Below are 23,285 nucleotides of genomic sequence, written 5' to 3'. Positions count from 1 at the left end.
AATAAAAGTAAAAAAGATTGCTGTGAAAACAGAACTGAATAATAAAAGTTGAATGATACTGTTTGTTTTGGAAAAACTGGCCATTAATGTACATTGATCTCCAGAAGAGCTCAGAACGTGCATTTTCCCTAAGCATTTAAAGATCAGCATGACGGTGGCAACGCCAAAGCTTTTATTGTGAAAGGTTAAGGCGGAACTGCTCCTCTCATCCCATGTACCCTGACATGCTTTCGCTAACTGTCCGCCATACCCCGCTTGAGTTTGCAGTAGAGTACGCCAGGGCAACACGGCTGTATTATATAACTTTAATGTAGCCTACTACTGTAATGGCGCAAGAGCAGAATATTGCGCCGCAGATCTGTCGATTCGTTGTGGATTAATCCTGAAATCGCGAGCAAGTGACCGACCGAACACTTTTTCCACCTACCGGCGACGTGCGTTAAAAGTTATCGACAGATCGGCGAAACGGCGCACACGGTGGATCTCGCCCCTCTTCAGCTAGGTCAGCGACTCTGTCGACTTTAATTATAAAATAGTTGACATTTCGGACGATGTTTTCCTGCCACACCAGGAAACAGGTCGCAACAAATACATCTGAGATTTGACCACGCAACATCACTGCAAGAAAGAGGTTTTATTTGAGGGCTTGACTGGGTGGACATTGCGTTATTTCTCACATTTCCCCCCCAACTTGGATTGACGGGACATGACCTAACGAACGGAGCGCATCCTTCGTTCACTACAGGTACGGTCTACTTTAAGGTTCAGACCACTTGTCTTCTCATTATATAGCTGGAGAAATATTGAGAGAGGAGAAAACTGGCTCTTCCCCACCGAGGTAGGCCGACGATAAGCGTCCGCGGTGCTGCGTTGAAGGCTCACTGACAGCCCTGCGCCGTGTGACAGCGCTGACAGCATCGCCACCTGAACCGTCATGTTTTAGTGTAAGATAGATAAAATGTTGCATAAACTTACACGGCACGGCTGCTTATCAGCCTGTCCGTATAGCCTGTAGGCGTGTGAGCAGTGCAATTTCCCATCGCAGCCAACAGGTTGCACTAATGCTCTTATGGTGCGTTATGCTGTTCGGTAGGAAAAGAAAGGTTTTGCAAGTCAGTCTCAAACTTTTTTTTAACTTGAACATACCAATGAGTGTCACTACCGTCTCTAAAATACAACAACCTCAATTAGAGAAAATTGTGTAACGTTGATGGTCTGTATATGCAGTATTAATTACACTATCTATAGAGCCGTCTACACAGTAGGCTACTGTGGGCGGGGAAAGTGAACCCATGACCAAAACAAAAATCTTTATAGCCTAGGCCTAATTCTCCTCCAGTGGCGTGCGATAAAAATAAAATCTCTTCAGCCTATTTATGTTTTTTAGAGGCCATAGGGCACCCACGAGTCATTGGACCTCACCTTTAGCACCACTGTGCAGCAGCTGCGCAAAGGAAGTGCTGTAAACCGCTTCCCATACAGTAATACACATCTTCTGTATGGAGTAATGCCTTATCAAGGTAGAATGTCACGACCGAGACAAAAAAAACCACACAGATAAAATAGAGCGGATATTGCTTTTGATCAGAAATTCACACGTAATTATCCAGTTGTCATTAACTTGTCGGTAATGCGTTAAGTCAAGGTAATTGTTGTTCGTGTGACTTTTACTAGATATAAATAGCAGACAGACTTCAGAATGCGCTGAGGGACTTAGGCCTATTTGTGCATGTGTATTTGTGATAGCGCATGTAGGCCATTCAGTGGCAGTGACTTTGAAACAAATTGTTGCAAGTAACAGCTTGCTTGGTTTACGGTAGTTCCTTTCTGCTGCTCCAGATATGGAAGCTATCAACAGATCTACTTTGGTGCGCAGCAGAACCCTTAACATCAAGCTTTCCTGTGCAGAGGTTGCTGCTACATGATTTAGTTTTATTTGACTTACACTCAGTCAATTTAATATTTTATTTATTAATTTACATTTTTATTTTATTTCACGGAGTTTGGACTGAATTCTTATTTTGCTCTCTCTTGCAAGTTGAGACACACAGCTATTGGTGTAAATGCCCAGAGGCCCATCATGGATTAATCACTTTAGACAGATATATGTGGTTGCACACATGCTTGGTTGTATGTGGCACTGCCTGTAACACAAGTTATGCCTCTTCATGTTTTGGCGCCTCTTGATGCTTGAGCTGCAGGGAGGGCACAGTTCAAAGAAATAACATAAACATTATATTTATCAGCATTCATTTATGTTATGTAATGGCCTTGGTCTCATGCATGGTTTGTGCCATTTGCGCCTCTGCCGTATTGTGCCAGTGTGGGTGTGAGAGAAAGAGATGACCTGTTCAATATGGCTGCAGTAATTTCTTGAAAAATAAAAATAAGTAAGAGAAAACCATAGTAGACGTGAGTTAGCACCAACAGTGCTTTGAAACTGCGACATAACACATTTTTAATACAGATGTTTCAAGACACAGATTATTGTGAAAGATCAATATTTCAATAGGCTTTTTAACTTTTACTTAAGGACTAGCGACTGCATATGTATAATTTTATCCAGCATCAGCCTAACCTTGTCTCTTCTCTCTGTCACTCTGTTTGCGTTGACTCCCCATCACTGTCCTGTCAGGATAAAGAAATGGATCAGGGTGGATTGAAGCGCAATGGTAATCGAGACAACAGCCTGACATTTGGGGAGACAGGCAGAGATACAGGTGACACAGCTGGTTCACTGCTCCAGTCTGCAATGCACCTGCCTGGCCCAGCGTCTTTGCCCCAGCCCACAGTGGCCCCAAATGGACGGGGTGGAACCAAAGACCAGGGGCAACTTGGAGGCCTTTTTGAGTCCCCTCAGCATCCTGTCCTGTGTGAGGGGTCAGATGTGGAGGAGGGTAAAATCATCAGAATGCAGAAACAACAACAACAACAACAACAACAACAACAACAACAACACAACAACAACACCACCAGGATATCAGCATATTCAGCATGGAGGACAACTTGTTGAAACAGAGTATTTCTGGTGTCGACCGGATGCCCACTTCTATCATCAATACCTCTACCTCCTCCGTCCTGGGCAACCTCCCTCTGCCCAACCTTTTTGCCCAGCACATCAAGCAGGAGGGGAATTTTTCTCTGGATAAAGACTTGGGAGCTTACAGTGGGAACACAGGCGCTGGTCCGTGTGATTTGGATGGCAACAGCAGTCGCCTAATCGATGATACTGAGATTTGGCAAGACCTGGACCTTTCTAGCTCTCTGCCAGATATAAGTGATTTTGAGTTGGATTCAGAAGTGGCACACTTGGATAACATTTTACACGACAGCAGGGGCAGTGGTGGTGCTGTCGGCGGCTTGCTAAAGGAAACAAAGTCTCACATGGGTAACGGAGTAAGCAGTACCAGTCTGAATGGCACAGACCAGCAGCAGCACCCCATACACCATCAGCATCACCATCAGCAGCAGCCCCACCACCTTCTTCAGCACCAGCAAAATCAGCTTCATCATCAACAGGAGCCTGCATCGCTTCTGTCCAGTGTCATGATCAAGGAAGAGAAAGATCCTGACGATTCTTTCATCCACATCCATACTCCTGGTGTGGTCAAACAGGAGAAGCAGGAGAGCACTGATTTCTGCCAGTCGCAGTGTCTTCAGAGCAGCCTGGCCGCTCTCCATGGCACAGGCCCCATGTCCTCGCCTATGGGCGTCAGTGCAGGACCTGGCTACCAGTACAGAGCCAGCCCGTCCCCCACTGTGGGCCTGCAAGACCAGAAGCCTTTTGGCATGTACTCAAACCTGCCTCTGGTGGGCGAGAGCTGGGCCGGGGGGAACAGGTATGGAGAGTCGCCTGGAATACAGAGGGGTGACGATGGGCTCCCCACTGCTTTTACTCTCAGCTTTTCCAGGTAGGTCTCATTGAAGTACTTTATCCAGGTTGATTTTGTGTTTGTTTGCTCGTAGGGCTTTTGAAATGTTAGATTATGTAAACATACCAGTGCAAGAAAAAGAAGAGTGGACTGTGATCCGTACTGTACTGCAGTCTTAGCTGTGATACGTTTGTCAGAGCACAAACTGATTTAGACTCAGTGACCTGTAGGGCTGCAACTAACAACTATTTTGATAGTCGGTTAATCTATTGATTATTGAAACGAATAATCGAGTATTTGGATTATGAATTGCAAAATTACACAAAGTGTCTTATTTAGCTACCAAGTTTTAAATTAAACTTGAGGTTGTTTCAGGCATATGCTAATTAACAGTCACGACAATAAAATAAATACTGCTTTCAAAAATGGATCTTTTAATGAACGTTTCTACTGCAGCAACAGAAAGTTCCACTGAAATCAAGTCCTGATCTCCGCAGCTGATCTGCTGTTTAGTGACGGAGCAGTTTACACACCAGTACTGCAACACACCGGGACAAACTGACACCATATACAAAGAAAGGAATAACGTCATGCATCACATTTGCCGAATTTACAGGGGGTCAATAATTATTATAATAATTATTAATTAATGATTTTATAGTAGACAGGGTTTCACAACATTTATATATTTTCCACTAACTCAACAACTCACAAAACTCAGATTTTTTTAAGGGGGATTGGTGCGTATTACACGTCGCCTCACGCATAGACAGGAGAACTGTTTTCTCTTCTTTAGAAAGTATGAAATTGTCCAGTGTTGTCTAATCTTGTGTACTCTGCAGCAACACGTTCTAGCGATGCATCGTTTATGATTGTAAAGTCAGGGCACATCTGGAATGTGAACGCGGCCGTTGTGTATAAACATAATTATGTGCTACTGTCAGCGCCATTAAAAATCAATCAAATTGACTAAGGGAAACTGTATAGAAAACGTTACAGCTCATAACGTGAAGTAACGTGACTTTAATGGGAAGCTAGCTTGCTAACTAGCTTACAAAGATGAGTCTTCATCATCTACAGAGCAACAACATGACGCGCTCAGCTTTGCAGACGCTGCAGTTAACAACCTTTTTGGCTGAGTGAAGAGTGAAATGCTGCCACACTTAAGAGGTTTTAGGTTGTGAAGGTGTTACTGCAGCGCTGATGTTGTGTTGTTTTAGTAACTTCACTGTTCACATCACTTTAGTCCGTTAAGCTGACGATGACGTTGGCAATGAATTTAATAATCGATTTTTGTAGACTACGTCGATTAGTTGTTGCACCCCTAGTGACCTGTGGTATTAGCGAAAGGCAGAACACGCTAATGCCCCTTTTTACCAACTTGTTTGGTGAACACTGCAATCGTCTGAATCACATTCATGTGAAGTTTAGCAGGCAATCATTTCTATGAACAGGCACAGGATAGCCTTACTATTTTACGAAATTCATTAGTTAGCCTTTTTGAAGAGGTGATGAATGATATTAACTGTAATACGGGAATTACAAATTGATTTAAAAATATGGGAATCATAAGCTAGACCTGAGAGTCTAGAGAAAGTTCAGATCATTTTCTTTGCCTCCTGCAACCACAAAAACATATCTGTGCTGGTCTCTGTTGATGCTCCATAAATAAATTCAGTTCAGAGTGATATATCAGGGCACATGAGATCCCTGCAGGACACCTTGAGTGTGCATTTGGGAAAAGAAAGCAGTCTGTGCTTTTTGCAGTGTTTAAGCCGGAGTTTTCCGGTGTGATTCTAGCACAACAGAAGAGAAAAAATAGGATTGCTAAGGTGTTGTATGTTTGTCTGTGGCATTTCATTTTGTGACGGAAGTGCTAGCACCCCTGGAGGGGAGGGCATCTGCCGCTTATCACCTCCAAGAGGCAGACACGGGAAGACAGAGTCAGATATTGAAAATCAGTATTTGTTGGGCGAAATTTTTCCCATACATAGTAACTTCAATCGTTGTTCATGCTCCGCCTTCTGGTAATTTTCCAAAATTGTGCTGTAACTCGGTGCTAAATATATTGCAGTTATGTGAATGTGTCATCCCACAGGAAATTATTCATTGAGAAAACATGGCATGTGCTTTGCTGAGGATGCAGTATGGTCATATTTAAGTCCCATGAGGAAAAACACCTACGTGCAGCACAGTGAGAATAAAAAGTCTCAGTTCGGCTTGAAAACGCAGTCTGATAGATGAATAGGCCTTGAGTAGAACGTTGAAAGAGAGAGATTTATTTGCTGTTTTATGAGCTTCTGTATGAACAAGGCTTGAATGGCCAGATCACAAAATGGCGTTTGATTAATGTGAATAATGTGAGTCAGTATTGTCCTTCTGAAAGAACCACTGAGGTGTAGCTTTTGTAAACAAGTCAAAGATGAGCATGGGTGTCAGCTACTGTTATCTCCCTGCTGTCACACTGATATGCTCCTGGGCTTTTGTGCTGTTTATCAATTTGAACTGTGGAAAAGTGTCTTTGTCATGGGTCATAAGTGAAAACTGTTTTTAATAATTTACTTTACATAATGTCTAATAGCCTTGTTCTTGTTTTTAGATTTTCTCGTCAGGCTAATGTGTTTAATAACTTTGTTAGTGTAATAAACCAATAAGTGGTAATGCCAAAAATCTGTGCCACAGTGCTTTTGTACCCAAGCCCTCAGGAAGTGTGCCCTGCTTTAAAGCCAATTTAACATAGTGGCCAAAACGTGACATATCAACATCGGGTTCTGTCACATGTTGCACGCTGGCCCCAGGAAACATTTTCCCATATATTTACATTGTGAAAGAAGCTGCTGTAAAACAGTGGATACATTTTTCCATTAGGTCTGTTAACATTTGGAAAGTTTAGAAGATCTGCACGACTAAATCATTTTACCCCCATTCAGTTTAGCGGAGGGCTAAACTGGAAGTTAGCCGGCTTGGCTTGGAAGTCTCTGGGGTGCTTGCTGTATGAGTCAGGATTAAAGGAAATGTAATTTTATTCCAGGAAGTCAAACTTTTTTGACTTCATGCTCCACTAAGCAGCTTTCATAGGAATAAACGGAGTCCCGCCTCCAGCGCTGTATCCAGTTCTCTTTATACATCCATGGTTGTAACTGAGCTACTTCCTGGTATGTTGGTGCACGTTGCATCAGCATGGTGTGTGTTGTTATACTGTGTTCCTCTGATGCAGGGCATTGACGTCTGCGAGGTCTAAACAGCAACCACCTTTACAGTACAAACAACTTGACATGCAAACAAACGACAACAAACAAGCATGGTTGGACAACAATTAGGTATTCTCTTTTTTCAAATGATCATATTCTCAGAAATGATCGTGTTGCACAAATGACCAACAATTAAAATTTAACATTTACCAACTATCCCACAAAATGAGTTTGCTTGAAGATAACACAATCATCAGACTTTATGTTACCATGCAGCTTACTTGTTCAAAATTAAATCTGATTATTATGATACTAAGGGTGCAACTAATGATTATCATTATCATTATTATTGATATTCATACATTGCTTGGTCAAGATGCAAGTAAATTGGCATTTCCGTAGTGCATATTATTACTTGTAGGAAAATCCACAGGAGCTGTACAGAATATAATGCCATTCATAATATAACATAACAAACTTAACATCAAATAGCAATGTAATGTATCAAGCTCCTCTCCGATATAGGACCATACGAGTAAGGTTGCTATGCTGTATATCATAAGCTGACAAAGGTAGTATTTTTTTGCAGTGCATTAGATTGTATTTGTTATTGTACTGTATACATATGATACTGCAAATGAAAATAGAAACATGACCGGCTCATTGTTTACCACATGAGTTAGTGTAGCAACCGACTCCATGTACTGTATATCATCGTGCCCACCTGGTTGTTCTATAGGGATTTTCAGCACAGTTGGAATACAATTTGGCTCAATCATGTTGCTTGGCTCAAGTCTGTAGTTATATAACTGATAATCAAATAGACAAATGTTGTTGCTTCATGCGCAGGGTGAAATGAGGCCCTTGAAACACTTTTTAATTCTTGAAACAGTGTCACACTCCTTTTATTAAGTAGATACTTAGTTTTGTTACTTGTGCTTTATTACATTTTTTTGTATACTGCATAACATTTTTACAAGCAGCAGATAACATTTAACTATACAATACATTGCATTTCTGAATGCTATGTCTGTTTGTTGTTTCACGTTTTTGGTGTTAGGTTTAAAATCATCATCTTAAAAAGAGTCATACTGACAGGAAAAAGGGGTTACAACGTTGATGTAAACCCATTTCTGTGGCTGTGCTGCATACGTCAGTGTGTGCCAGAGCTGAGCCGCGGATGGCAAGATAGACTGTGTGTGTGTGTGTGTGTGTGTGTCTGTGTGTGTGTGTGTGTGTGTGTGCCTGCATGTGTGCGTGCGTGGGGGTGTGTGTACACTCAAGGATGCTGGGAGGCCACGTGTACAGATCTGCTCTGGTGTGCCTCTCTCTACTTAGACCCCAGACTGTCACTCTGTTACATAAAAAACATAAAGAGGAACAGTGTGACTTTTACTTAATTTTTAACTGTACAAGACACCTTTGGCTGTAGATAGAAGGTGCAGAATAAGTCCTCACAACAAAGTCAACGGTCCATTCATTTCAGTTTTGGAGACTGATCCAAGAGACCAATAGAAGCGAGAAGATATGCAGCAGAAAGGTAAACATGAATTGTAGTGATGTATATTAGCACTGTTGGGGTGTGTATCATAAAAGATAATGACAATGGGGAGTGTGATGATGATGCGGCTTAGTTCATCACATTTTTTACATGTTGTTGCTTGTGGAAACTGTCGGCAACAGTTGATTAAAGGAGTATCATGCTGTTTTCAAGAACTATTGTTTGATTTTAGTGTCGAATTATACCTCTTCAAAGAACATTGCCACTTCATCCACAAAGTCAGTCCTTCTTTTCAAGTCCATTATTTTACATAAAGTTTGACAACATGAGCTAAATAATACTGCTTTTTTTCTTCTTAACATGCCATGCTTAGACATTACATAAACTGCATACAGGGACGTCCTATACTGTAAACTGTAAGTGTAAGTCAGGTGAAAGGCAGATATATATAACTAAAGCCAAACCAGGTCAGACTCATGTTCATTGACTCAGTTTCCTAGATTTGTGATCTCGAAAGATTATGGCAACCTCAATCCACATTGTTTGTTTGAGTTCCTGTTGCTTAAGAGGCTTACTGATAGCCTTTGCTGTTTGCAAGGCTATTTCACCATTCTTTGCCTTTCACTGCATCTTACTGTTTATTTACCACACTAACATTTTGTTCTCAGTGTTGGCCAGGCTGGCCTTACGTGTTCATGTGGCACACAAACGTTCACGCTACAAGTTGTTGAGCGAGAGGAAATCTCCTGTGATGCCTTGTATTACTCTGTGTGGAGCAACACTATATTGCTATTACTGTATATCTTGGAATAAAGAAATCACTCTGAAGGCTCATCCATCGTCAACTGCTTATCCTGCGTACAGGGACGCGGGGGGCTGTAGCCAGTCCCAGTTTACATCGGGCAAAAGGCGGGGTACACCCTGGACTGGTTGCCAGTCCATCGCAGGGCCACACATAGACAACCTCTCACACTCACATTCACACCTAAGGACAATTTTAGAGACACTAATTAACGGAAGGAAGCCGGAGCACCCAGAGAGAACCCACACGGACACCAGGGTTTGAACCCACAACCTTCTTGCTGTGAGGCGACAGTGCTAACCACTGCACCACCCCTCTGAAGGCTCAATGACCTAAAATTTTCAAATTCCTTTTGGAATCCTTTCATGGCCTCTAAAGGCTTGTGTAAAGTCAGATTTTTTAAAACACAGTATCTCTAACTTGGTTGTTGTTGTTTCATTGATAGATCAAGCTGATTCCATATTGGTACTCTTCCTTAAAGTGGCTTCACACATGAACTCACAGCAGACACGTCAGCTCTGAACATCAGATGAGAAATTGTTTCCCAACTAGATACTCTTTCCTCCCTCTGTTTGCCTCCCCTCTGTGGAGCCTACTGTACTGAGTCTTTGATGTTGGCTTTGGTTAGGGTCATTGTAGTGCAGAGAGCCAAAGGAGGCCTCTCACAGCCAAGCTGTTTCTTGGCTGCTGGCATGTCTTGAATGTATCCAAGGCCTATGTAACAGGCTACATTACATTAAACTATTTTTGCCGGACAAAGCTAATCTTTTTGTTCACTGCAAGATGTAAAAAAAGACACTGCATAATAGTATGCGTACAATACAGTGTTTCCCATTAATTAACGAGACCATGGCGGCCCACCATAGTCTAATTTCCTTCACCATAGTTTCAAAATTAACCGAAAACGTTTGTGTTTTGTAGGGCACTGCTGTAAGCTCGCACGCTCACACGCTTTGGCATCTGACTTGAGACAACCACTTTTCTTTTGAGGTAACTACGGTAACGTTAACAATCTGTCACTCGTTTGTGAGGAGGTGATGAAGCTAGCCGCGCATATTCAAGTGCACACATATTCAAGCCTTTATGGTAAAACCACTGAAACGGACCAGTGTGAGCTGAGAGGCAGGTTAGCGTCTACATCCTGTCATTGTCTCTCTTTACAAAGAGAAGTGTTGCAGTATGAGAGTCCTACCTAAAGAGATGCTATGAAGTCTTCATGTTACGCGATATGAGAACCACATACAACATTATTTATCGAGTTGGGTCCGACTTGATGAATTTAGCACGAGGATACACATGTGACAACATCCGGTTTTCAAAATAAGCTGTCTATACAGGATGGTAATAAGATTAATTGGATTATATTCACAGAAAATATAAAACATATTACATATGTCCATAAAAAGTAAAAAACAACAATAAAATGTTAGGGGAAATTACTTATTCTATCTTCTATTTTTTGATTTAGGGTTTTTGGAAAGACATTAAATAAATTTGTTAACTTTTGTTGCTGTTTCATCAGCATTTACAGCTATATAATGGGTTTATGATTAAATAGTTTAGTAGAGCAGAACATTGTTTACAAGCGTTCAAAGTTCTTCATAGATAGCCTCTTAATTTTGCACCAAATTAATGCATTCAACTTTAAAATGTACAAAATTTTCTTCCAAGGGGGCATGCCCCCGACCCCCAATGACAGGGTCCAAGGCCCACCTACCATAGTCTCTTAAAATCCTGTTAGAAACATTGCAATAGCCCCAGAATAAGTACTATTTTTGCAGAACTTTTACAGAAAGCCGTTGAACCAACTCTGTTAAATTCTGAAGTTGTGGTTTGTAGTTTTCTTAAGAAATTTTCCTGTTACTTAATATGTCTTTTCTTCATGCTTGTTTCTGTTAATCCACTGCCTCTAAATCAGTTGTTCTCAATTCTTTCACACCCCCTGTCCCAGGGGGTCCCATTTTTACCAATCATTAACAACACTGTCGATTGAAATAAAACTAACCATTTACAGTAGCTAGTTGTCAAGTCAACTTTTGTCACGTGATAACAGGTTGTCGTATTAGGGATGAAACGGTTACCGGTTCAATTATAAACCATGGTAAAATTTGGAATGTTTTTTTTACTGTTCCAAATTTTAATTATCATTTAAACCTTATTCAACTACCGCGCTTACTCGTGGTAAATACTGTCCAGCATTAATCAAAGCTATCACCAATCTCAACAAAAGCTAGCATATGCAGCATGCAATGTTGTTTTTTTTTTTTTGGGTGAATGGCAACATGGCAGAACTTTTTAGCCTAGTCCTCAGAGGACCGTGAAGCCTGGTTGTATTTTGTTTTTTATAGAAGTGCTGAGGGAACCTTAAATTGATGCGAAAGGGGCGAACACTTAGAATCTCATGTGTCATTTTCGTACCACCACCCACTACTTTGACTCCAGGGTAACTTTTAGCTCAATGCATGATGTGTGGACTTTGGAATGAGGGAACATGTCATGATTTGTCTAACTTGCTAACAGCTTGTAAACTGAAGTAACTCTCAGTGTTACCTACACTTGTTAAAAACACTACACGTTGTTCTGCTGCTGCCGTGTGTCTGCAGACTCTATTAGCTCATTGCACATGATAACATGTTACGTAATTTAGTCTGCAGTCGTCAAATTGGTTGTAAAAGTGTTTTTCAACAGGAGAAACGCTGCAGACTTCTACACAAGACTGTATTTATGTAAATTGTGCATGGGGTCATACTTTATAATAAGATATTGGCTGTTATTATTTTATTTTTATTTTTTCAGTTTATGCAAACAAAAAGTGCACAGTGCTGCTAATTTTATTTGTGGATTAAAAATAAAATTTGATGAAATGGTTTCATATTGTGTATCAGTACTTTTTGAACATATTCAGCACATTTTAACAATACCCCGATAATGCTGATAACCGTGATAATTTTAGTCACCATAATTGTGATGTGAAATTTTCATACCATTTTATCTTTAAGTTGTATCACAGTATTTAGCATTATTTCCCTCTGTGCTTGGATTTATTTAAATTCTGTATTCTTTCAACTCACACATTTGCACAATGGGGTCTGCTTCCAATGGCAGTAGTTGATTTCTTTCTCTGTCACTGTTTCATCAGCTACGTTCACAGGAAAGATCCTCGGATATGTCAGGAGGGAGCATAAATATAGCCACGACTGAACTGACTCACTGTACTTCATAAACAGTGGATTGTACTTGTTATGTTTGGCAACAACTCTATCAGGAAACAGGAAGTGCAGAGTCTAGATGTTATAATGGCTCAGGGTGCTGCCCCTTTAGACCTCCTTGGCTCAGATTCCTTTCTGGATTAAAAGATATAAAACTATAATTATTACAAATTAGGGCTGCACAATTAATCCAATCGTAATCGCGATGTAGTCGTGTGATTACATAACCGCAAAGAGTGTGCGATTTAATAAAACAGTAAAGGTGTGTGAGACACTCTTCTGTGTGTGCGCTGCAGTCTGCTCATTATCTCTGTCCACACCAGGCACTTGCATGTGCCTCTAAAAACAGATAAGCCTACGTGCAATGAGAAAAATGTTTTATGAGCAGAGTGCCAGTAACTTTTAAGACAACAACCGACCTAACCCCCCTCCCTGCCCCGCGGCTAATCGTTCAAAACATAGTCGGACTTGACACCGGAGCACTGGGAAAAATGCCGGTCGCACTATGACAGAGAGACATCAGCAGGAGCTGAAGTGGTAAGCAGAAGAAAACAGGGACAAGATAAGGAAGGTTTGGGTTTGGCTCGCTGGCATTTTAACGTTAGCTGTATCGGTGCATTCTGTTGTTCAACATGTTCAACTTTTCACAGAGCCGACGTGCTTGTCAGTCACTTTTCGTCAACATCACAGCCTGGATGGGGCGGGACATTAAAAAAAGTTTGAGCCACAACAAATCATTACATGTTGAACAATATGATTATTGACAAGTTAGTATGTAGCATTAGCAAATTAGAGACCAGTGTAGAGCCTTTTACTTGCACAAGGATAAAATTTTGTAACTGCTGTAATTTAGTAACTGCTTTAACTGCTTTAACTGCTTTGCTTTTTAAGTGGTAAAAAAGTATAAAATTATAAGAAATTCTAATGAATGGAGTATTTAAAGGTTCAATGTGTAATATATCTGAGGATTTATTGACAGAAATGCAATATAATATCCATAACTATGTTTTCAGTGGTGTGCAAAGACCTTACATAATGAGCCATTATGTTTTTATTGCCTTAGAATGAGGCATTTTTATGTACATAACTGCGGGCACCCCCTTCTATGGAGGTCACAGTATTGTGTTGTCATGTTTCTACAATAGCCGACAACGGACAAACAGCGCTACAGAGCGCGTTTCGTCATCGGCGTTCTTCTTCTGCTTGTATAATTCCGGCAGTGTAGACGCCCATCACTACATTAAATGCGTCCGTAGAAGAAGAAGAGGAAATAATAATAACAGTAATATACAGTCTCTGAGTAGTCCTCTGGTTCATTAGAAGTAAGAAGAGAAGTAACATTTGGACAAATGAAGGAGCACTCATGTTATTTAGGATGAGAACTGACACTCTGTGGACCTTTATACCATGAAGCCAGAGGAGTTGGGACAAATACATACAGATGAAGGCAAAAAATCACAGACATAATGTTGTGGATTTTCAAAGCGGAGCTGAAGTTGTCTGTTTTCTGCTGGACAGGTAATTAAGTTAGTCGGACTTTAGCGATGCGGATGAAAGCTGTTGTTTGATAGCTTTAGCTAGATGCTGGCCATAATCACGGACAGACCTGGCATGTTACTCCTGTCCACTTCTGTAAAATATGTAGTTGGATTAATTTCATGTAGCCTTGTTATTCTCCAGTGCTGTGGTTTGGCTTTTCCAGTTACATTAGCGAGACAATCGGCTGATCAGTAATTGCCAATAAAAGATAACGTTAGCTTACAGCACGGAAGCATCAGCCAGCCTTTTACTGCTTTGGTAGAAAAAACATGTACTTGGATTAATTTCTTGTAGTTATTCTCCAGCACTGTGCTTTGGCTTGTGGTGTGAGATATGTAGATGGATTAATTTCGTGTAGTGACTCTCTCTCTCTCTCTCTCTCTCTCTCCAGCGCTCTGTTTTGGCTTTGTGGTTAAGTTCGTGAGACAATCAGCTGATCAGTAATTGGCAATAAAACGGTAGCTTCCAGCATCGAAGCTCAGATCAGCTAGCTAAACTTTTACTGCCATGGTAGAAAAAAATATGTTGTTGGATTGTAATTTAATGTAGTTATTCTACAGTGCTCTGTAATGGCTTTGCAACGTGGACAGAAATGTGCCCTTACCTTCCTGAGACAAACCGCTGATGAATTTCATTGCCAATAAAACGGTTAACAGTATGGAAGCTTAGATCAGCAGCTAAACTTCTGTTGAATACTGCCCTTGTGGAAACATGCATTTATTTTACTGCTAATAGTGACACATAACATGACCGTGTGCCTGTCAAGTGACCAATAATAAATACTTTCTGAAATTGCATTAAAAAACGCTTGTTTTTGTTTTTATTAAAAAAGACATTTTGGTAAGATTTGCAGATTGCTTATCTAATAATCAAGTAAATATAATTTCTTAATATATCAATGTAAAGAAACCTGATTTCTTGACTGGCAACTCTCTCGCAAATCTTTTGTCCTGTGTCTGGCACTGTAGCTAAACAACTTGCTTGGATAGGGGAGCGGGGGTGCAATTCGCAACTCTCACCGCTAGATGCCACTAAAACTTACACACTGAACCTTTAATATATTATTGTTATACTATTAACTAAACATTATACTCTTTATTTAATACACTCATTTACAGTTCCTACTACAGGTTGTGGTTAGAGCCTCTGCAGTGGACAGATGTAGATTTACATCCAGGATGCCAGTGTGCCAATATTTGCTCCTTTTACCCGTCTGCTCCTGAGAGCAACACGCTCCCCTTGTTCTGTTTTACTTGTTGATATAAATATTGTTCAAGTTGAGAAATAAACATTTCAAAATGTCAGTATTTCACTCATTTCTTGATCACTAAGCAAGTAGACTCATAGTACCATTTGTTCCATTATAATCGAATCGCAATATTGTCCACAATAATCACAATATGACGTTTTCTCCAAATCATGCAGCCCTATTACAAATATTGTTTTTATTGTTATATAGGTACTTCAGTCACGTGTGACTGATTTGCATTTTTACCTGAAATCACAACAGTGCTGCAGTTGTAATGTGTTATTACTGAAGTCATGGCATGGAACAAAAAAACTCTTTTACATGTCGATAATTCACATAGAACATGAAAAGCAGCATCTTAAAAAGACACACACACACACACCAAAACAAAAAGCTATAGGTGTTAGAATTTTGCATAAACTAGAACACCGGTTCTAGTTTATGCAAAATTCTAACACCAATACGTGTTAGGGTTTTCCCCAGGTAATTGGTTAGTGGAGGTGGTAAGCTATGTCCCCTACCGCAAACACCAAAAAAAAAGGGTTTATTCTCTGCCCTTGTCTCCTGCATGCACAAAATGTCCCCTATGCACATCTGGGTAATACATTTAAGGAAATAATGATTATGGTGGATAGGGCTGTTGAACATGTTGATCCAAAGATTCCCAGAGGGGTTTACTTGGGTTTAGATCTGGTGACTGCAAAATGCCATAGCATATGATTCACCCATCTGTACATCATTGAGTTTGCTGCTGTCAACAGAAGTACTGTCTACAGTAGTAAATACTAAATATTCCTAATATTATGGGATCTAATTTGTTTTTTTTTCTTAATTAAGGGTCTGAATCAGGCAGATCCTGATACATCTCACAGGATCAGTTTATTTACTAGGTCATGGCATAAACTATTGCCTCGCTTTCTCATTAAAAATAAAGCTTGGCTATGTGATATAGTACTTATTTCCCCCTGAAGGTTAATGTTGTCTTTAATAAAAGTGTAATAATTTCTTCTTATGTCAGCTACTGTTGTATTGCGCTGCAGGAATCTCTCCATCTGACAGTGGTTTGTTCAACCTTTAGTGAAATCTGGTCCTATCAAACAGACAAATGAATAAATAAATACAATTAAAACACATAGTCTTAATCTTTTTGCCCATATTTTTCTATTTTTGTAATGAAGGTTGAATGGAAACAAATCTCCTGTTTGTTTATAATACAAATCCAGAATACCATTTGTTTTATATGAAATAGTTATATTCATTATAATCCCACACTCCTGCCGCTTTTAGTCTTACAATATTTTTCCCTCCACCACCTCTTTGTGTGATGAATGTGTTTCATTATCGGTGTTGTTTGAGCGAATTCAGAAACAAGAGCAAAAACACTGAATGACACATGAATTTTGTCTTCATGATGTTGGTGCAGAAACAAATCATGCCCTACAGGAAACGCAAACATTTTAACACTGGTACACCGCAAGTCCTGTAAATTCTCTGATGTGTCATGACATGTTTTCCAATAGATGAATCAAGTTGGTGGAATTTCCTGCCGTAGCTGCTTCCTAGTCACTGTAAAAACCCTTTCGCGTTTTTCTGTACTCTTCACGGTCGGCGGGTTTTTCTGTGTCTGTATGCTTGCTGAACTGTGAGTTATTTTGTAACTGTTTGTGTCGTGCAGCAGAATGTGGGTCGTCGCTGCTTCTTCTCTCATCTAACACGGATGCGATCATCTTTAATCCCTCATTCCCAAGTCAGCAAGGAGGGGAATGCCCTTAATCTGTAGAAGGAATACACGTCTTTCTGTCCACACGCCCCTTGCCTTCTGGATGTTCCTGATTGGACTAAAGGAAATGTATTCTGGGTGTGCCCTGTGTTCAATTGCCAAGGTTCAGGGATCACTGTTAGTTCATCTGTTTATCTTCCCCCAAACAGAAGTAGGATCGTTTAAAGGGGAGTTTTCTATTCTCACTGGTCAGCACGTCATTTTCGGCTGCAATTTACTTAATACAATAATAAATTCCAGGGACACAGTCGTCACCCATTTTAATCCTGCTCAAATCAAGTCTGTATTTGCATAAGACAAATCCAATGCAAATTCCAAACTGTATTTTTGTGATATTTTAGGATGTCTAATAATAGGGATCAATCTATAAATTTCTACATACTAGTCTGTACAAATATGGCAGTATCATAAGTCAATATGTGATTCCTTTGCTTTTCTATGGGGTTACTTTTTAAGAAACAAGAGTTAGGAGTTTTCCCTCCACCTGATCAGAGTCAATAGGGTGGCACAGTAACCAGGAGTGACTGTCAGCAGGAGGGCACATGTTCATATCCCTCTGTCAGCATGCATCCAACCTGTTGAAGTCTGAGCAGTTTCATGAATCCCTCCAGTCCCAGTGCTGCTGTCCTACTGATTTGCTGCTGAGGGTCATTTACTTACAGTGCAGTATCACTGAAGCCCGTAGATCGTATATTTGAGTTTAGAGCTGTTTGTGTTTGGAATTGCAGATTAGCCTGCCATATGAAACACAACAAATACTTCCTCAATGCCATTTTTTTCAAGACGGGGTTGGAAAAGGTGGAGTTATTAGAGGTGCAAGTTTATAGACTCTACAGAAAGTGATCTTTGGTGCTTCAAAAGTAGGGATGGGAGAAAAAAATAGATTCTTAGATGCATCGTGATGTGGAAGATTGTGACTCTATTAACAAATGTCAAATGATCGATTATTTAAATGTTAATTCATAATGTAATGTTGACGGAACGCAAAAGGCGGAACTCACGGAAGTGCAGCGCCTGGACTGTCTGTGGCGTGCGCATAACAGAGAGACCAGTGCTCCCCCTGTATTCGGCACACCACCGCTGCAGAATGAATAACAACCCTACTAAAATGTCACACAATCATTAATGTAAATGCGCAAGTGATGATTTTAACTCGCACACTGTGTGAGCATGGTGAAACTGAGAACATGACGGTGAAAGTTAGCAGAGAAAAATATTAGCAGTAAGTTTCAGTCTGGTAGTAAACATGCAGTGTAGGTCACAGTGTGTCCGTTAATAGAAGTCTATAGTTTCCCCAACTGCTGGAAGTGAAGGCAGTTAGCGCTAGCTAACATCTCCCCTGTACAGCACGTTTTTAACGCTGTTATGTAACATTAGATAAATTAGTAATGAAGTAATATTAGCTCAGCTGTATGACATACATACTAACTTACCTACTTGTGGCTGAGAACATCAGGTACAAGCTTTGACTAAACTGCTGCACAGCTCTGCCATGTATACAGACATCCTGATGAATATATTTCAATTTTCAGAGGAGTCTGACAACTGGTTGTTAAAGAAATGAGGGACCATGGAGCTGAGGTTAATGAAGTAAATTAGGGATGCAAACTAATCCTTTTAAGCTAATTAGGAGATGTTTCTTTTGGATTTTAATGCGCAAATTTAATGCTTAGTATTTAGCCAGAGATCCTGTATAGAAAAAAATTATGCATCAAGATGCATCGATCGCAGCCCTCTGAATCATAGTCGAATCGAATTATGAGGTGCCCAGAGATTCCTACCCCTATTCAAAAGGGGGAAGACTTTGGAACCATGTTAAGTTTGATATTTTAAAACATGCATAACTTGCAGTATTTATGGCTCTAAAACAATGGATGGATGATGGAGAAGCACACATTTCATATACAAACAAGTTGTTACTTACTTTTACAAGGAGATGTGTATTTATAATTTGTTGATTTGATATTTGCCGTTAGGCTACATTTAAGAGCTTGGTCAGCTGGTGTAAAATGACACTTTTTCGTTTGTGAATGCTAATGATGTGAAAGTGGGTGGGCTGTTACACTGCCAAGTTAAGCTGAATAAAAATTGCTTGAAGAAATGTACTAGTGTAATGTGTTTAATTTGCATAATGTTACACAGAAATGCATTTTATTGCATCAGACCTACTAATGAGCCTTTTTTCCCCCTGGCCTGAGCATGTGTAGATATGCACCCACATACACAGGCAGAAAAAATCCTTAGTATGCATTTTCAGACCTGATTGCTGCATGTGTGCAACAGGTAATATCATAGGTTGTCACCAGACAACTCAGAGGACCTTGTGCCATAGGCCGGTCAATGATTTACCTGACCAAGGTTACTGTACATGTGGAGGCAAACATTCACCCCCCAAAGTTGTCGTTCAGACTTGCACCTTATGTAATCTTATGATCCAAGCCAGCTGGTTGGAGGGAAAACTTGACAATGGCCTCATTTGCCTTGGTCAAACAATGAGATTGAATACAGATTCAACTTTTATAGTCCTTGGTGACCCACTTCTTGTTGAATGTTTTCTGAGCTACTAACTGAACACTTAAATAAAAAAAAATACACTGCTATTAAAAGCTGGTGGCAGGGACAATTCAGCCTTTCAGCTCAGTGTGCCAGAGTTGTCAACAAGGCTCTTAGAAGTTTTGCACTACACAATGACTTTACCATTTTCTTTTAAACTTAGTCTGCCACATTTTCAAAGAAACATTCAACAAGTGTTTTAGGGCTGCCTCGTCTTACTCAAGCGGCAGGGGAAATACACAGATGGATGTGGAAGTAGGGGTGCTGAGGGGGCTGTTGCACCCCCTAAAACCAGGCATTATTAAAACCATCTATTGATAAAAAATGTTAAACGTATGTTATGTTTTTCCCTTTCATACAGTGATATAAGCTATATGTGTAGTACACACGTCTTTGTGGTGGGAAAGATGTTTTTCTTTGTATTATATTCGTCAATTATAATTTAAGTGCATTTTTAGATTCCTTGTGATGGGTAGCCTCATCATGGAGCTTTTCTTTTGTGCATGAACACATTGAGGTGTTTTGGAGGATGTTTTTACAGTGCCCCACTGAATAACTTATTCAGTTGTTGCCTGTGTAGTTACTGTGGCTGTTTTGATACACAGTATGTTGGTGTACAGGTTAGCTGTAGAGTAAAAATGATCTAAAGCTGTTGTAAATTGTTGTTAATGTAATGTAAATGCCAGAAGAACCACGAATGTCCCCAGCATTTAGTATGACGTTATTATATATACACTTTTCTATCAGCACCCCAACCTGTTCAACATGCCCTTGTTGACTTCCCCCCTGCACTTGCCCTTGGGCAAACCCCGCTGCCATCATATGCCTTTAGTCTGAAAATCTGAAGTGAACACGGCGAGATCGACCCTTGGAGGGCTAATGGAGTGAGTCAACAATGATGGTAACTCCAGAGTTGTATATCACCCACAATGCATGGCAGTTATGCATTTGATGCAAGAAAGTACATCCATGGTGAAGTGGCAGTAAGTATACATAAAACTCTGGTTGCCTAATTAGCAGATAGTTTGTTGAGAAAATCTCATTTATAGCTTGACATTTTACTGAAAAATGTCATAACTAATTGCAGTTAATATTTACTTGTGTAAACGCATGGGACAAATGCTGCTTTGCAAGATATCATAAACCCGTAGCAATAGTTCTGATAATCATGATACAGATCGCTGACAGAATGTTCTAAATCTGAAACTGATGCTGCCAATTACAAAGTGCAGACGTATTGCATTTATCTGCAGAAGATGCCTCTGCCTCATTGAAAAGGAGTCTGTAGGTATTTCTGAAGATTTGTGAAAAGCAGTATAACACTAAGCTTACAACTGTTGATCCAGGATAGTTTGGGCTCAAAGTGTACAAGGGCAAGGGCAAGTACATTCCATTTAAATCCTATACTCCTCCCCCATCCACTTTCCCTCTGCTCTCCAAGTGGCCTCGGTGCAACGTATGCTGTTACGCAATACTAAGGGGTGAGGCTAAGTGAATGAGAGTGGAACTATTAATAAAATGCAGCTGAGATGTTGTGGTTTGCTGCGAAAGCACTTTCTCATTTTCCCCAGCTGTTAATCTATCATGTGTGATGCCCCTCCCACTGTCTTATAGGCTGCCCTGATCTGTGAGGGTCATCAGCTGATCTAGTTCACCTGGGCCTTCCAGGCTGTGCAAGCTGTCCCACGTGCTCACTCTGTCTCTCCCTTCCAACAGCTGACATCTGATAGTGCTGATTTACACACCTCATTGTTCATTTGTGTTAACTTTAGTTTTAATAAATGTTTGTTTTAAGGAAACTGATTGGACCCCCTCCTTCTCACATTCTCTGAGCCAGTTTGTGATTGATGCTGCAGATATATGAATGGCAACAAATATTCAATAGAAAAACCATACTACAAAATCTCATAGATCACAAAATGTAGAATGCATATATCTTAAGCAGAACTAGGCTGATTTCATTCCACGTTGAGCAAATCTGATTGCTGTCCTTTGAAGACGATAAAGTAAAGAGGCAAACAACAGACGCTCCTTTGTAAAAGAAGGAATTTTAAGTGAATGCTGTGTTAGAGTTTGTAATGGGAAAAATGCTCTATTTGTCTGGAGGGGTGATGTCATGCTTTTCCAGCATGCATCAGTATCAACACTGCCTGAGGTACAACAGGCGTAAACTGTATTTATCATCCTGACTTAGCAAGCAGCTGGTTGACAGGCTGTCTGGTGACTGTTATCACTCACTGGTGTCAAAGGAGACACTGGGGTTAGCTGCACCCATGATGAGGTGGTAGATCTCTGCCTTGACCCTTCCCTCTTCCTCTGTTTATTTTTGTCTCGTTCTCTTTCTCTCTCACCAGAGTTTGAATCAGCTCAGTTTCAGCTGAATCGCATAAAAAAATAAACATCAGTTCACATGGTAACAATAGTAGAACTCTTATTCTGGGCAATATATATTGACATACTGAAGAAAGATTTTCTTTTCCTTGAAGAACTTTTCAGTCCCTGTCTGAAGTGAAAGCAAATTGACCGTGTTCATTTACCGAGGAAAATTGACCCACCTTTCAGCCACCGTGCTGTCAGAACAGCTAGTGCTAAGGCCAGACTACTATTTTTAAATGTGCTTTAGCTTGTGATGATAATGCTTTGCTGTGAGTTATAGTGTGCCAATTTTTGTCTTGCCAAAGCAATGTTGGAAATAAACCTGTGTGGTGGAAGAAGTAATGTGTCAGCCAGATTATATTTATTTATTTTATATTGTTATTTATTGAGACAAGTTGGCATAGTAATTTGGGGGACAATGCTAGTGGCTTTTAAAGCTTGTTCTGTTTTTTAAGTTGTTGTTAGGTTTAGGGTTGCCCCTGATACTCCTGAGGTCAGAGCTTACATTTTGTGGTGATTTGAGTTTTATGTGTGTTCATTTGGTCATTTGGTTAATGACCAAGTAGCCTACCTGCAAACCTGATTTTCCCATCAGCCTCAGCTGTACTCTGTGCTTAATGCTAATTAGCAAATGTAAGCATGCTACCTTGCTAAACTAAGATGGCGAACATAGCTGCTACACATCAGTATTTTTGTATTTTGCTATTAAGCACCACTGTGCCTAAGTGCAGCCTCATTGAGCTGGTAGCGTGGCTGTAGACTGTTAAGACTAGTTTAGAAAAAACGAGCTATTTTATCATTATTTTTGACATTTTACTAGCTGAACCTTTAATCTATAAATTGAAATAATAGAATGGAATAATAGAAAAATAATTACTGTTTAAGTAATTAATGATGATTGCTTCTTCCAGCTCTGGTTCATAGATTGTTGCTCTAAATATCACCAACATTCTGCTCTAATTTGTAGGCACATTATTTCAGAATAAGGGCCCCTTACATACAAGAGTTACATACCTGCCACATCCTCCTGTTTTACCCCTGGTTGAAGAACATTCATTTAGTTCTGTGTCTTTTAGAAACACAGAATGATTGACACCCACCTACACTCCTTACCCTCTTCCTTTTCCTTCACACGCTCTTTCTTCCTTCTTTGATGTCTCCTGCTTAGACTGTCTGCCTTTCTTAATGTCTCTTTTTATCTCTAGTATCACTC

At 40.2% G+C, this 23,285-nt stretch overlaps 1 protein-coding gene across 3 annotated transcripts in view; it reads left to right on the top strand.

Annotated features, from left to right (window-relative positions):
• The first annotated feature begins 238 nt into the window (after positions 1-238).
• Positions 239-23,285, top strand: part of LOC123962647 (glucocorticoid receptor-like) — a 77,247-nt gene continuing 54,200 nt past the window's right edge. For 2 of the 3 annotated variants that reach the window (XM_046038839.1, XM_046038838.1), the window contains exons 1-2: positions 239-745; positions 2,636-3,911. In XM_046038839.1, the coding sequence (XP_045894795.1) occupies positions 2,995-3,911 (917 nt within the window). In that variant the 5' untranslated portion in view covers positions 239-745; positions 2,636-2,994. The remainder of the gene's footprint in view (positions 746-2,635; positions 3,912-23,285) is intronic. The other variant, XM_046038840.1, reaches the window with a different exon arrangement.

The sequence above is a fragment of the Micropterus dolomieu genome, linkage group LG23 (genome assembly GCF_021292245.1).
Source record: "Micropterus dolomieu isolate WLL.071019.BEF.003 ecotype Adirondacks linkage group LG23, ASM2129224v1, whole genome shotgun sequence".
Lineage (NCBI taxonomy): Eukaryota > Metazoa > Chordata > Actinopteri > Centrarchiformes > Centrarchidae > Micropterus > Micropterus dolomieu.
This window is presented reverse-complemented; position numbering and strand designations above follow the sequence as displayed.